The following is a 16,304-nucleotide window of genomic DNA, read 5'->3' as shown; positions in this document are numbered from 1 at the left end:
AATCTTTGTGGGGCACCCTTCGTGGTATACTGGCTATGCTGACTTCAGAAATACCAGCATTATGAGATTGTTCTTGAAATAGTGGTATTTCGGTATTTGAAACCAGGTTTCTTCCATTTAGATGTTCTTTTTTTATCCTTTGTGTCTTAATGTACCGTTACCAATTTTATGTGTCCTGTGGTGCTGAAAACTGTACTTCCTACCATATTAGCATTAGCTCTTACACTTTCTTTATAAACAGCTCCTGACCCATTTTTATTTCTGTTTTTCTAAAATAAATAATCTTTTCCTTATATTTTCAGACTAAGCTACCAACAATATTTATATCTGAAAACAGTCCACCTCTGGTGCTCGAACCACTTTTGGAACTGAAGTTTAGACTGTGCAGGTTTAGCAGAGCAGAGCAATTGATGATAATTTCTTAATATTTGATAATAGTTACTTTTCTGTATCACCTTGTATTTAAACAACAGCACAGAAAATCAGTCTGTTTATTCTGAAACTGAGTATTTTCATAAAGAGATACTTGTTTTGTCAATTTTAATAGCCATTTTCATGTTTATGTACATTGTTCTCTGTTTAATACTTTTTTTCCAAGCTTCTGTATACATTGCTACACTGTCATCTTGATGCTTGGTAGTTGATAGTCAGTGTTAAATTTCCAAAGGCTTCAGTCTGGATCAGGAGATCTTTGCATAAATTATACTCAGATTTAATGTTTGGAGTTTTTTATTAGCTAAAACAGGCAGTTTTTAATGCAGACTCTGGCTTTAATTGGCTTTCTTCTTTTTTCATCTGTGTTGATTTTTAGTGTATTTCCAAAGTTATTTATGCAATGGAATGGATAAATAAATGGCTATTTATTTGATCTGTGATCTTCCTAAAATCCATATGAAAATTTGTAGCTTCCTAATTAAAACTGGTTTAACACTTAAAAAGAGATAAGTTTATCAGCATTAACTGTCTAAATCTTCTCAAGTATGATGTAAACTATACAAACATAGACCATCAGCTGTGATGTTCTGTGTTTGTATAGTTTAGAATTGCTAGAATGAAGTCAGATTTAGTAGTCAAATTTAGTGTGTGGTAAATTATTCATTAGCTCTAGAACAATTGCTAAATTAAGGTGCTGTAATTCTACTTCAAAGAGAATTATGTAGTAAAAAATAACAAAAAATGTTCCTATATTCTCAGATAAAAAAATCAGACATTTCAATCGCTTATGAAAAATCTACTGCTATGTAAAAAAAAAAGTGTTTCTTTTGTTTTTCTGTATTTTTTTTTTCTTACGTTGAAGAATAACTATGCAGTATTTGGAATGATGAAATTCCATACAAAATTTGTCAGAATCTCCTGAGGCTTCTGGTTATGAAATGTTTTCAGGGACAGAATGGAAAGCATTCAGTTTGCTGATAGTTTAGAATTTAATTTCCTGTATAGTGTAGGTGTGTCTGTATGTACATGCACATCTATATTTCTAAGTATATCTTACTGGATTTGAAAGAAGTAAGGGGTGGGGGTGTTGCATCCTAAAGGTGATCTCAGGATTAATGCCTAGTGATTCATTCCCTAACTCCAGTCAGTTTTTCATTCAAAATGCAGTTGGTTGTGGATGCTGTCAGCTGAAAAAGACTGTTTCCTGTTACTCTCTTGGAGAAACCTACTTACATCTGCCTGACAGAAAACGGTTGTAAAGAATGTCTTACAGTTGATAATACATGTTCTTTATTCAGTGATGGCAAGTTGATTTTATTCCCCCTCCACTAAAAGGTCACTTTTCTCTATTTATCATTGATTTGCGTATATTCTATGTTGTATTCTGTTCTGCAGTTCTGTGCTTCTTGTGCAGTGGTATCCCTCATTTTTCAGTGATAACTGGTTTCAAGAAGAATTATTTCTAAGTTACTAGTGTCTGCTGTTTATTCTCCATCTGATGGTAGAATTTGTTTTAGTGATACTGATGCTTCACAGTAGGTTTCTAAATCGTTAATAATTTCATTTTACTGTTTGCTACTTATGATGATAGTGTGTTGCTTTCACTCTGGTCTTTAGAGCAAGTTCTGGTTTGTGCTGTTTGCCTTTCAATTAATTTTCAATTGTAAATTTAGCAACCTTCACCTTCTGCTGCTTGCTGTTTCATCTCCTCTCTTCTGCTTCGAGATTATACTGAAGATGTAACAAATTTTTTTATTCTTTTTTTTTTTTTTTAATTATGCGTGTGGTAGTCAATTCCTAGGCCACAGTAGTGGTTTTCAAAGAAAATTCGTCTTGTTATCATCAAGCAGTGCAGGTAGCGAACATGCACAACCACTTTTCTTATTTATTGCTTGCAATATTTATTTCTGTCTTCTTTCATGAAGCAGTAATCTTGGAGCAAGGGGAAATTTGCCCAAAAGTGATGCTATGTTTCTTGAGAAATGCATAAGGAGGATCAGTTTCCATTGTTCTATACTACTTACTGTCCCTGAAATAAGGAGTTTGGTCTTTTATATAATACATTCCATATATAAGATGGAAGAAGAGTAAACTTGTGCTAAGTTGAGAGAGAAATTTTATAACCGTGAGTTTCACAAAGAAAGTATGTAAAGAAGCCTTGAAAGCTGTAGTAGGAGTTGATATTGAGTAAGAAAGTAAGGGAAGTTAAAAGTATTGTGCCATCCATACAAAATACAAGAGCCTTCAGTGAAAGAGCCAATGAATTAATACAGGTTGTCTTCAATCAAATATGATTATTTGAAATGTGTGCTTTTCTCTGGGAAGTAAAAGGCATGTTCCTTTAAGTCATCTACAGCCCAGGAAATGGGGCCAGTCACTGTTGGGGATGAGGGGCAAAAGAAATAGTTTAACTTCTGAAGAATTCAGGTTTGTCTTTTTGCCTGCTTGCAAATCTGAGGCAAGTCTTGTTCACACTTGTTGCAGAGCAGGAGCAAGAACTGACTGAGGAGGTTCTCGGGATGTTAGCTGTTGTTATTAGAAAATCGTATGTATTTTGATGAATTGTGGCATGAAGAAAGGAATGAAGAGAAGTCTTGCAGAACATCCTCTTTTGATGCTGAGGTGGGGAGAACAAGCCCCGCATATACATAAACTTCTGCTTTTCTGGTCTCTCGATACCTTTCAAATATCGACTGCTAGTAGATAGCGTGATCATCACTTCAGTGTCCAGCACTGTCTACATAATTACCTTCTTTTCCAGAAGGGTAAAATATACCTTAAAAGCTAGTAACATTTCATTTCTAAACATTACTGTAGTATGTATTTCATTTGTGAGGAATCTACTGATGTCTGTCTCTTCAAATTTGTCACGTGGAATTTTTTTCATGCTTCCAGTTCTCATTACCTGCTCACAAAGTCCATCTATTCAGGTTACTGCTTTCTAGAGAAACAAGAAAAAATAAACAGGAATTGTTTGTTTGTTCCCTGTCTTCCCCAGTGGAAGTCAGGTCTTTATATACAATACTGTTTTCTGTTGTGAACTTCAAGGTTCTAGTAATATCCTGAGGCTTTGAATTTGTCATTTTATACTGTATTGTCTGCATTAAACCACCATATTTTTCTTCAACAGTTAATTTATTACCCAGTAAAATTCAAATTTCTTTCACTGTACATTACTGCCCAGCTGTTGTCATGCTAACAATTTATACTGCTGGCTTTTTGGTTTTCTGTAGGTGTCAGTGTTTCTTCCGTGTTTTAAGTAAAAATTTGTTAATTGAGTGCACTCCTCTGCTCTCATATCATTAATATATTAAATAATTAATAATTAATGTTTTGTCATGTTTGGCTGTTTAGTCCTACTACTTTAATCTTAGTCAGTCATGCTTGTCACAAATAAGAAAGGACATAGTAACATCTTCTTTAGAAGCTGTTGAAAAAAGCTGTATTGATTCCCCCCCCCCCCCCCCTTTTTAGTACAGAGGTTTAATGGTAATTTGAATTCATGCTGTAAAATGCAAATAATTGCAACCAGTGAATAACAGTAAAGGTTTGTGGTTTTTTTTCCCCCTTCATATTAGTTGAAGTAGAAATAACATCATCCTTTTGTGTTATGAAGTAGAGCTGCAATATGTGTCAGTCCCTTTTGTTTTCAGTATTCAGAATTTTGGCTTTATCTTAGATTTTTGTTGTAGTATATTCCCACTTCTAGGGTCTTTTCTTCGTGGAAAGATACCATGTTAATAATAGCCAAAACTGGCATTTGCTTCACGGGGTGGTTTTTGTTTGGTTTGGGTATTTTTTGAGGGGGAAGAAAGGAGAAGAAATGTTCTTCTAACAACAGAGGGGGAAAAAAAATTCCATTCCTTTCCCTTTAGAATAATAAATAGTGAACATACAAGGATTTGACAGTGCATTTTAAAAACGATAATGGAATTATTTTTTCCTTTTGTGAACACATATGTTTTGCTGACTTTTTCCAAGTTGACAAATACGCTAAGCCTTTTTCTTCTTCACTGTGTTGTATTTATCTGTGTCATAAGAATTGGTGGTTCAATTTGTGAAATCAAAATGCCCCCAGTCATGAACTGTGATGTCATAAGAGGGGGCTTGTAACTGTCGTGTCAGAAGTGTTGGCAGTAATGTATTACTTCAGTTTGCTTTTAATCAAGCAGGTGACAGATGAGTACTGTTACTTTTTTTTTTTTTGAGATCCTATAAGCCACCTTCTTTTCCTGCAGCCATTCCTGTATTTGTTTCCTGCTTCTGCTCTGGTTGCCACACTGCAGAGCAGCTGCGGGTGATTATTTTGCCAAGTTCCCAAATTCTTCAGGTTTCCCTTTTATCTTCATGCAGCCCTTGAACAAAGGGAAGGAAGTGTACAACATTGTGTAGCAATCTTCCTTTTCATTTTGGGGTCTTTCTCTTGTTAATTTGTCAATACTAGCAATTTGCAAGGCTGGCTCCATTGAGTGAACTTATAAATCTATACAGAAATAACAATACCTAAAAACCTGAAGGGTTTTTAGCTTCCTTAGAATTCTTAGTGTCTCAGGATGATTTAAATTGGTTGCGGGAAGTGGTACCATAGATGGCCTTTGCAGTTACAGATCTGCTGAAATGAGATCTTTTGATTATTCCTTCAAAGCAACCATATACATATACATGTGATTGTGACCTCCCTCTTCAAAATGCTTTGCATTCATTTATTCAGCTGAGAGACAGATTCTGATCTCTGCAGGAAAAAGTACTTGTTCCTTTCTAAAGATGTTTGTGAATGGGTTTAATGGGGAAGGAAGTTTTGTGACCAGAACCAAAGTTGGATTCATTGGTTTGTGTAACTGAATCTGCTCTAGCTACTAGGAATAATGAGCTGAGAGTAGTGACCAGTCTGCTGCTTATACTACAGAGACTCGGAGGTTGAATTTGGTGTTCCTGTTAAGGAAGTAAAGCATGCTTTTTGTTTGTTTCATTTAGTTAGAATGTGCTAGAAGAATTTTTGACAATTCATATGAAACAGCCTTCACAATTTTAAGTTTGCATAAATGTAAGCGTTTTCCTGATAATGTCATAAATAGGTTAGAGATCAGCTGGGAAGGGTGTACTTAATGGTGTAGTTAAATTGCTCTTACAGTAACAGGTAACTGTAAATTAATTGTTACTTAAAGGGGAAGTTCTGTTTTGCAGCTCTGGTGTCCTGTGCCTTGCGTTGTGCTGGCCTTAGTAAGATGGCTTTGCGGAATCTTCAAAGTGTGTTCTAGTGCAAAGGGAAAATCTGCCTTGTTGTGAAGTGATCTGAGTTGTGTGAGAGACTTAGGTGCATTTTTTTGCCTCTCCCTATATAATAAATAATATATAATACATTACATATTATATAATTATATCATATATATAAAATATATGTAACTTTAGATAATTGTACATCTTTTAATGAAGATTTACTTAAAAAAGGGCTGGGGAAATGTTAAGGGTCTCCCAGATGCTTTCCTGTTTAAGTGTATGTGATTTATAATTTTCTTGAATATATCTATAGAAAAATCCTTTTATATTGGTTCGTAAAATCATAGGTTTGCTTTAAATACCTGTAGCCATCTAATTCAGTAAATAAACTACTCTAACTTCCTCTTCAGCAATTTTTTATAAACTGCGTGTTGTGGTAGTAGTTTTTATGTGCTTTGAACAGTGACTAAATTGTAGAAGACAAAATATTAAAGAAAATGTCATAATGTGAATATTCTCCATAGCAGCTGCGGCACGTATTGCGTATCATCAGAAAATGGAAGGCCTATTTGCAAATTATTCTGTGACAGTAACGTTAGGGGCGTCAGCAAGAGTTGTGTTACAATTTTTACAAATTGAGAGATGAGACCAAGAAGTGGGGAGAGGAAGCAAGGCACAAACCCCAAGATTCTGCATTAAAACATAGCAGGTGGGGGGGGAGTAGGTTCAGCTGATGAGCCTGAATGTTGAGATTGGTTCATATACACATTGCTTCTGATTCCAGGGATCATATTCTGTAGATTGACGGTTTGCTGACTCAGAGAGGTACTCAGAGTGGTGGGAATAAAATTAAAGTAGCTCTGATTAACTGTCAACAGAAACCCAGTCCTTCCAGTGCAGTTTTGCTAAGGCAAAACTTGGAGCATGAATAAAAAATTCTTCAGCAGCTCTTTGATGTAGAGAGGCAAATGCACATCTCAGTCTCCTCAGAATATGACTGAATAGCTAGTTTGAAATATGGAATTTAAATGAAGTTATTAAATAATTTTAATACTGTGCATATACCTAATAGATTTGATACAGGTGTCACCCATTTTGTTGCAGTTTTGCAGCAGTATAGCTTTGGTTTTGTCCATCAGAATATTGTTTCTGAATGCAGCCATAAAATATGGCCATTCTGGTCTTGGAAGTAGGTGAAAATGTGTTTAATGCATCTCAAGCTTGGGATGCAAACTGAGAGTCACTCCTCTGGTTCCTTGCATGGCTTTGTGTTCATTGAGTGTAGCAAGCCCTATCTTATTATGGCTTAGCATTTAAACAAGAATCTTAAAGGTAGCATAGCAAGGTAGAAATGGCTGAGTTTTACCTTGCTCTAATTCGAATTAGCTCAGTGGTTTGAATTCTCCACATGTGTGTTTTAACTGTCTCTTAACATTTCCTCTTTTTATTATAGCATTTCTCATTTCAGTGATTAATAAAAGTGTACACAAAATCCTAAATATGGACAAGACTGCTAATTCAGTGTTTGGATTTAAGTATTACAGGATCATCCTTTCCCTTTTCGAATTTCTAGTTTTAATAAAATGACTTAATGAAGCTCGTAATTTCAGATGAAGTTTAGATCAAGGTCTTTGATTACTGTAATACATTAAACCCAAGCAGTTCCTAATTGCAACCAAATTTGAAACACAGTCAAAATAGAGTTGATGAAAGTCATGGATTAACCAGCTGGGGACCTTCCTTCCCATTCAGGTTTATTCAGAGACTTCATTTTAATGGCTAGCATGTTCAAAATCAAGAAACTGGAAGTTCAAAAAGTTGGGAAACTGATTTTATTTATTCATTCATTCCCAAAGTGTAAGTAGGGTCTTGAGGTAAGAGATTAAAGATAGGTTATAGATGGTTAACCGTTATGGGGAATAGAAGGTATCATTTCAGTCCATTAAAAATGTGTGTTTGCAACACAGAACATCCTTTGAGTGTGCCGCTTAAAAACCTGTAGAGCAAATTTTCTCAAAGTAAAATTATTTTCTAATTGGATTCATGCTTTTAGCTTTACTTAGTCTACAGTAGCTGTGTAGTAAGTAGAAGATAGTAAACTGTATTTTGTGACATGATAGAGGTATGTGAAATGAATCAGGTCTTGGGAAGTACGTGCTAAGGTATATGAATTGCCTAAGCAAGCATGTTGAGGTAACATTTCATTTTAGCAAAGAATAGTGAAAAAACTGGTAAAATGAAATGTGAGTCCTTTAGAGAAAAAAAACCACATAATAAGAGTAAAATCAGAGAACTTGCTTTCTTGCAGACTGAGAGGTATAAATAAAATCAATTCTTTTGCATTTCATTGATTTTTAAATTAAAATCATGATGTATGTTAGAGGTTTGTTTTGTGTTTAGGAAATTGAATGTTTCTGGAGTTCACAAATAAACCAGAGAAAACTTATATTGTTCATTTGCTGTCCATTTTCATTAGAATCAGTGAACTTGAAAAATCTGTTTTGTTTGGAATATTACATTTCTTCTTTGAAAAGTAATGCTAACCATGTTATTGAGAGTTTTTGTAGACTTCTTGCCTTGCACACTTTAACAAGAAACCTTATTATTTCTCAGAAAATGTATAGAAAATGTATTATTTTGCTTTAGTTAAATACAGAATTTTGAAAACCTTGTATTTATTTTTCCCAGGCTGTTCGCTGCTATGAATCGCTAATTTTGAAAGCTGAAGGAAAGGTCGAGTCTGATTTCTTTTGTCAGTTAGGTCACTTCAACCTCTTGTTGGAAGATTATCCAAAAGGTAAGGCTTTTCAGTACTTCTGATAAATGTAATTGGGGGATTGTCATTTGATGTAGGGGACACAATAGACTGAAAAACATTTGGACAACTCACTGTTTTCTCACTTTGTACCATATTTCAAAGCCTATTAACAGGATAAAACTGATGGTGTCTTTACAGAAACAGTTGTATTCTAACTTCTCATTTTTTATTTTTTTTTTTAAATTGAAAATAACAAACCAAAACACTGCTGGTTCAAGAATGAATATGGAGTTTCTTTAGTTTATACAGTGGTACTGCACTGTCTGCTTCATTTTTCTGGTTCATTATTGCATGATTTTATGAGCAGTTGAATCCATGCCTCTGAAGGTTTCCTATGGGTGGGAGACACTGGTGCAGAGAAGAAGAGCCAGGCTTAGTGCTTTCGTGTATGTCCACAATCTCAACAGATAAGGCTAGACTGAAAGTGTTAATTCAGAAGCAAAAATGTGCACTTAGTGTGTTTCAAGTTGTGTTTTAAATATTGAGTGGAAGAATGGTGTTGGGCATCTAGGGGCTAGGTGGCTTCATTCTTTTTATGTCTCTGCTTCATCAGTCTTTGAAATTACTTAAGTGTTGTGTGCCACCATTGCAGCCAGTGAACACAGAACCTTGTGTACACTTGTGCTTTGTTGCGTGTAGGTCAGTAGAGCGCTTTTTTGGTAGTGGTGTGGATTCACAAAAATACTGTGCTGTGTGCTGAGACATGGGCTAGGTTTCAGCCTGTTCTGTTTCCATTTAATGTCATGCTGGGTGTCTGGACCAGTCTCTAATAGCTGCCTCCCTTCCAGTGACTGTTGAAGGTATGGATGAGTAAAAAGTCTTTTTGAGTGTTACCTTGCCTTAGCTAAGTAGAACAGGTTGGAACTTTTTTTTTTTTTTTTTTTTTAGTGGCATGTTTTTTTCCATTGTTGCTGCTTTTCAGTTTTAATAACAATGCAGTTCTGTTTGACTTTGTATAAGGATACAAAGAACACCTTCACCCTGAAAATGCCTTTATTCCAGACAGACAGAAATACTGGTTTACAGTTACCTTGGAACTTATGAATAGGGAAATGAATTATAACTGCTGGTAGTTCAGAAACACATTTTAGTGATTCAGGCTGGCTGTGGACCCTTTCATAACAGTATGTCTGTCCACTTGTTCACTATGTCTGACATAATCCAGTGTGAGTTGGGGTTGCTGGAACTTTCATTTTTTAGGTGGGAAGTGTTTAAATTTGATAGCACTAGGGAGGAATTTGCAGTTATCTGAATTCAGTAACTAAATTCAGAAGGCTTTGAGTTATTGAGGCATCTGTCTCTTTCTGTTGAATATATGGGCAACTCAGGGACCTTAGTATCCATTATTTGTACCAACAGATTGGGAGCCCCCAGCTTGTACCTACATCCCATCCAGCTGGTGTAATATAACCACTTGTGTTTCCAATTCCAGAGACATGGGAAAACCTGAAGGGAATGTGGCAGTATGCTGTCTGTAGAATTTTTCTGGAGAATAGTCTGATCCCATCTTTTTATTTTTGTTTTCATTTTTAGAAAATTTAACCATTCCCTCTGCAAACAACTTGCACTGCTGTTTCTGATTAGCTTGATACAGCTTGATATAATGGGAGTGCAGTATGGCTTATTGGATATATTTTATTTGGCAAAGACAACGCAGGGTTGTGGACTGTATTAACTCTGCTGTTGAGTTGATAACAGTTAAGACCGGCAGGACTAGGTGTTGCTATGGGTCAGAGATGAGGTTTACTGATGGGGAGTCTGCTTTGTACTGTGTACACAGTTTTAAAGAACAAACATTAAAAATACAAATGATGGTTGAAAATACCAGCTCTCCAGAACTGTAAACAAGCATGAGCAGAACTGTGTGGGAAGAGATATTTAGGCATTAAAACCTAAATTAAAAATACTTCTCATTTTCTTAGATGCTTATTTAAAGTCACATCTCAGTCATGAAAGAAGTTTCAAGAAGTGAACAAAACTTTGTTACTAATAAATATATTTTAAAAAAGATGTATCTGTATTTTGAAAGAGTTGGGGTAGTACTGAAAATAATACTGGAGGAATTTTAATTGATGGGAAAAGGGAAGTTAAAGGGTTGGATTTGTTTTTTTTGTTGAGGGCCACATTTTCTTGTTCACAACAGTTGTTGAACTCCAGTACCATAGACTGTAAAAGTATTAGCTACAGTGCAAAAGTCGTAAGTGTTCCGTAATTAATTTACTACTGTTACTTGAAAGAAGTAGACTGCTGGTGCATTGCATTAGCAATTTAACATACAAATAAACATTATTCCATTCTATAAATTGTGTTACTTTAATTATCATACATTCTAATTGCAATTATAGTTAAATATGAAATGCTTTGGAAGTGAAAAGTAAAGGGAGTTCAGGAGTGTTTTGATCCCAGTAATGTATATTTTACCCAGTTTTTAAGTTCTGAAGTTCCAGAAGTGTAAAATGCTGAAACAGGGTGATTTTCAGAATTATAAATCTATCTAGTCTGAAGTTAGTCTTGGACAAAGTTATGGAGAAGCTGATATGTTTAATAAATGGGATCTAATTAATAAAATACCACAAGATAGCAGCATGACTAATGCTGCACCTTTTTTTTTTTCTTTTCTTTTTTTAATTCTTGGAAGCCTATTATTTATTTAACTAAATATAGTTAACAAATGTGTACACCTTTATAATGTAGAAAGGTGTATCTTTATTGAAAGGCAAATATGAGAGTGTTGTTTGTTTAAAAATGCTTGCAGTACGGTTTGTGCAAAGCAGAAAAAAATAACTGCAGAAGTATGAACAGTGATTAAGATGAAGCAGGGCTTGGTTGATAGAGATGGGTTAGGTTTCATGTGTATAGTTTCTTCTGTTTTGATATATCTCATTTTTTCTAAATATGTTGACAGACATGGATCATTCAGTTCAGTGAAGGTTAATAATCCACTGCATGTTCGTATTTTCGTTTAGCTAATACCTTCTTATAAATGTAGTAACAAAAGCTGTAGGTCGTTTGTATATAAGAATTAGGACTTGTACCCCGGAAAACAGGGACCTTGACGAAGATCCATGGTAGGTTACTGCATGTCATTATTGGAACCAACCAGGGAAGTATCTTTTAGGGTCAGGCTCCCTTTGAATGTGTAGTAAATAGATGTCTGATGCCTTGTTGAAGTCTAAATACATCTAGCATGTATATTTATATTTTTAAATGAAGCCTGTTAAATGTCGCAGTAATTTCTCTTGAAGTGCATTGTGTTTTCTGGCAGTTAGCTGCTGAAGTTCAGATGTTATGTGCTTTTTTTATTTATTTCGTCCTTTTTTCTCTTGCATAAAAACTAAGTAGTTGTCTGCAACAAAAGTTGTGGGTTTACATCAGAAATTTCTGGATGAGGCTCTTTACTCTGTATTTATCTGAGATTAGACTAGAGTATCACAAGTGTTTTTTCCTAGCCTTTAAAATTCCCAAGGCTAGTTTGCAGCTTGCAGATTTCCCAAAATGCAGTGTTCAAATTGCTGTTGTTAAAGGGTTTTCTCTGCCGACATGAAATTGAGTTGTCTTGTTAATTGCGCTGTGCTACTGTGAGAAGGTTCTAGGCAAGGTATCAACCTTTTTGCAGATTTTAAATACTGTGAGCCAGTGATGTGTATCAGCTGATTATAACCAGTGCAAATTGATTCAGCTTAGCAAGTATGATCAAGCTTGTTTCTGTGTCCAGCTTTTGTTTTCTTGATCATTACTGGTTAGACTTTGGCTTCAGGATTTCCCCAGATGAAAACGTTTGCTCCTCACAGTCAAAACTGTTCTGTTTCCTCAAAACTCTAATCTGATACCTTCCTCTTTTTTAATCAGGCAGCTATTCCCCAGCTGTTTGATTGTTTCAGAGGTTTCCAAACCTGTTGTTCCCTGGGTGTGACTTTAGTGGCGGCCCCCATCTGCTTGTTGCTGTTCTCTGCTTTGGGCTGGCACAGCTGAACGTGCAGCTGTGTGGGGAACTCATCTAACAGAAAAATAACCTAGAAGAAAAAAGTGACGTGGTTGCCCCAAAATGTGAAACCTCAGGTTTTGCTGGAGGAGGTTGATGGATTGTCATGTAGATTTTTGGACACTTGTCAGCATTGTGAGTCCAGCTAGGGCTCCATGCTACCTATATACTTACGAATTTTGCTACTGCATTCCCTGGGAGGGCCAGCACAGTCACCAGAATGACTGGGCTGCTAGTCTAGGAAGAAACTGATGCTACATCAGCATTTTGAGATTTTAAAACTTATTTTTTCCCCATGACTCGCTTCCATAAGGAGTACAGAGCATAAACAGTGATCTTTAAGGCTTGGGTTCTAGTTGAATGCTATTTAATGAGCTCATGGGCTCTGACATCAACTGTGGCTTTCCTTAGGGATCTTTTATCTGTTTTGTAGAAGGGTCATATATAGTGACTGTGTTCCAACTTACAGCTTAGAGGACAGCTGACAGTTGCACAGGTGGAGACATTTATAATTTGCCTCCTTGAACTGCTGTTCTCTAAGAAAAAACCTTGAAGTAGATAATGCAATTAATGAATGATTTGGGGAAAACATACTGTTGTTCAAATCATAGTTACTAAAGCACAATAAATACTGCACTTAAAATAATTCTTACTGCTGTACTCAAGTCGTGATCACATTTTTTTCTGTACTACATCAGAACAGTTTTAATAATATTTATTTTTATTTGTAGATAGTAACTGCACTGTCAAATGCACCAATATAAAAAGAAATAATTTATAAGATAGAGTTAATTAGTCCAAGGGCATTTTTCTAGCAATTGGTAGGCTAAAATGTAAAACAAAACTGAACCCCCTCCCCCTTCCCCCATTTGAGGTGCTGGTTTATTAAGATACAGCCTAAACCCCAAATTTAAAGGCTTTTTGATTTTTGTGTTTGGCTGAGAGAAAACTCCCAAATTCAACAAAGTATATGTGTTCCTTTGTATTACAGCTCTGTAGAGGATTTCTCTGAGGTGGCTGATGTCTCCATCTTGTTGGAGTTTGATGGAAAGTATTTGAATGTGCTGTCTTCTGTTGCACAGAGTAGTAGTAGAGTCATCTTTTAAAGTAAGAGAGAACTTTCTAGCATGCGCAGGATTGTGCTGGTTGCTGCTGGGTCATCTTTTACTGATGAGTCCTGAAGAATTAGAATGAATTTTAAGTAGCATAGCAATCTGAGTTGTGAAAGAGATGACTTTTAAATAAGTTTGATATTTAGGTTTCAGATTTTTAGTTTTGTTGTCTGTAATTGTTAATAACTGGCAGAAATTGGGTTGCTTCTGTTTAGCACTGTTGATTTCATCTTTAGGATGCTGCTGTTAAATATTGGGTGGTTTAATTTCAGGCAGTCCAAACCATTATGTGAAATTCCTTTAGAACAAAATAAGAATGTCATCTTAAGCTTAAAGCATTAAAATGTTTTTTATAAATTGGGGGGGGGGAGGCAGGATTTAGCATTAGAAGATTGTTATAGAATATGGCTGGACCTTGTTATTTGACTGGTGGTCTGAAAATTCTCATTTTGGGCAGTGTTCTAAATGCACGCTTTAATTGTTAAAAGTAATTTTGCAGAACATGCTGTTTGAAGGATTTTTGAGCATCATGTGATTCCATTGTGTTCCTTCGTTGATACTCTTAATATTTCAAGACCTTTAATAGAGTTCATTATCTAAAGGATTTCTGTAACAGTAAACTCCTTGTAAAACTCTTGTATGTCTTATACATCTAATACCACTTAGTCTTCTAGGCAACTGATAGTTGGACATGATTGTGGGACAGTGAGCTACTCACCACTTTACTGCTGTATTATATTTCCAGAGGAGGATGTGTAATTGTTAATAAAACTACTTACAGGACTAATTGGTGATAATTATTATTTTCTCTTCAATGTATGATTGTGTTGCCTTTGTGTGTCTGCCTGCATTCTGTGTTAAAAAGAAGACAATGCTTTAGGCTTCTTTCATCATCTCTTTGGTACTTTCAGCACAAATCTCTGCAGGATATGGAGAACAACCTTTTTCCTGAGGCCTTGGAACAAAAGAACTGAGCTGCATTTTGCTGCTCTAGCTTCCACTTTTTTTTTTTTTGTGTGTGTGGTTTTTTTTTTTTTTTCCCTATTATGGAGTCATAGAATCATTTAGGTTGGAAAAGACCTTTAGGATCATAAAGTCCAACCACTAACCTAACATTGTGGAGTCCACCATTAAACCGTTTCCTTAAGTACCAAATCTACACATCTTTTAAATACATCCAAGAATGGTGACTCCACCACCCCTTCACAGCGTGTTCTAGAGCTTGACAACCCTTTCCATGAGGAAATATTTCCTAATACCCAGTCTGAGCCTGCCAACCTGTCTCTTGTTACCTGGGAGAAGAGGCTGACAACCACCTCATTACAACCTCCTTTTGAATAATTGTAGAGAGCGATAAGGTCTCCTTTCAGCCTCCTTTTTTCCAGGCTAAATTACCCCAGTTCCTTCAGCCATGTTCATAACTTATGCTCCAGACGCTTCACCAACTTCGTTGCCTGTCTTTGGACATGCTCCAGCATCTCAATGTCTGTCTTGTCGTGACAGGCCCAAAGCTGAACACAGTATTTGCGGTGTGGCCTCACCTATACCGAGTACAGGGGGCAATCGCTGCCCTGGCCCTCCTGGCCGCACTGTTTCTGATACAAGCCATGATGCTGTTGGCCTTCTTGGCTGCCTGGGCCACTGCTGGCTCATGTTCAGCTGACTGTTGAGCAACACCCACAGGTCATTTTCTGCCAGATGCTTTCCAGCCACTCTTCCCCAAGCCTGTACTGTTGCATGTGGTTGTTACCCAAGTGCAGGACCCATCACTGAGTCTTTCTGAACCTCATATAATTGGCCTTGGACCACTGATCCAGCCTGTCTAGATCTCTCTGTAGAGCCTTTCTACCCTCCAGCAGACGAACACTCCTGCCCAGCTTGGTGTCTTATTGCAAACTTACTGAGTGTGCACTCAGTCCCCTCATCTATATCACCGATAAAATTGTTAAACAGAACTGGCCCTGGGGAACACCACTTGTGACCAGCCACCAACTGGATCTGCCTCCATTCACCATGACTCTTTGAGCCTGGGCTTCCAGCCCATGTTTGACCCAGCAGAAAGTACATTCCATTGACTAAACCTTGGTATTCCCTCAGGTTTTGATGTCTTTAGTTTTATGGCCCAGTAGTGTTAACCTTGATAGGCTAAAGCACTTGTGGATAAAACCTGCGGTATGTAATAACCTGTTTCCATGACCTGTGTGTGGTCTCCTAAGTATTTAATGAAGATTTGTTTTTCCTGGAAGCATTGTCAATCTAAAGCAACACATGCATCCTTTCACTGTTCCGCTTGTGAAGTTCTTCAGCTTTTTTTCTATCAAAGTGCTTGTTTTCACATCAGCTAAGCACTAAGAAATGTCAGTGCTTGATTAAAAATTAACATTAAAATAGATTTTTATTTAAGAAAACAACTCTTGATTTACATGGAAGAATATGGACTTTTGAGTTATTTTAAAATTCTCTTTTCAGGAGTATGTCATCAAATTAATGCTTTCAACTTCCTGAAATTCAGCAAGCCAAAAATCTGTTAGTCACATTTAGCCTTGCAAGGTGCCACTAGATGGTGTCAGCATCTAGTTCACTTTTTCCTTACTCAAGCACTAAAATGCTGAAACTGCTTCATGTTTGCGTCACTTTGAAAGGCCTCTTAATTTTTGAAGTATAAAGTAGGTTTGTTAAGACAGGTCGTAAAAGTTATTCTGTGTGATTTGTGGTTAGATGTTCTAAAAGTGACGGGTAG

General features: G+C 36.3%; 1 protein-coding gene across 7 annotated transcripts in view; it reads left to right on the top strand.

The window, feature by feature from the left end:
• The window catches only part of KDM6A (lysine demethylase 6A), a 160,582-nt gene that overhangs the window by 27,592 nt on the left and 116,686 nt on the right, over nt 1-16,304 (top strand). For 6 of the 7 annotated variants that reach the window (XM_080613945.1, XM_080613941.1, XM_080613946.1 and 3 more), the window contains exon 3: nt 8,341-8,449. The exons of the other annotated variant lie outside the window; for it this stretch is intronic. In XM_080613945.1, the coding sequence (XP_080470071.1) occupies nt 8,341-8,449 (109 nt within the window). The remainder of the gene's footprint in view (nt 1-8,340; nt 8,450-16,304) is intronic. 7 annotated transcript variants of the gene reach the window in all.

The sequence above is a fragment of the Psittacula echo genome (genome assembly GCF_963264785.1).
Source record: "Psittacula echo genome assembly, chromosome: 3".
NCBI classification, from domain to species: Eukaryota; Metazoa; Chordata; class Aves; order Psittaciformes; family Psittacidae; genus Psittacula; species Psittacula echo.
Note: the sequence above shows the minus strand (reverse complement) of the source record. Positions and strands in the feature narration are given on the sequence as shown.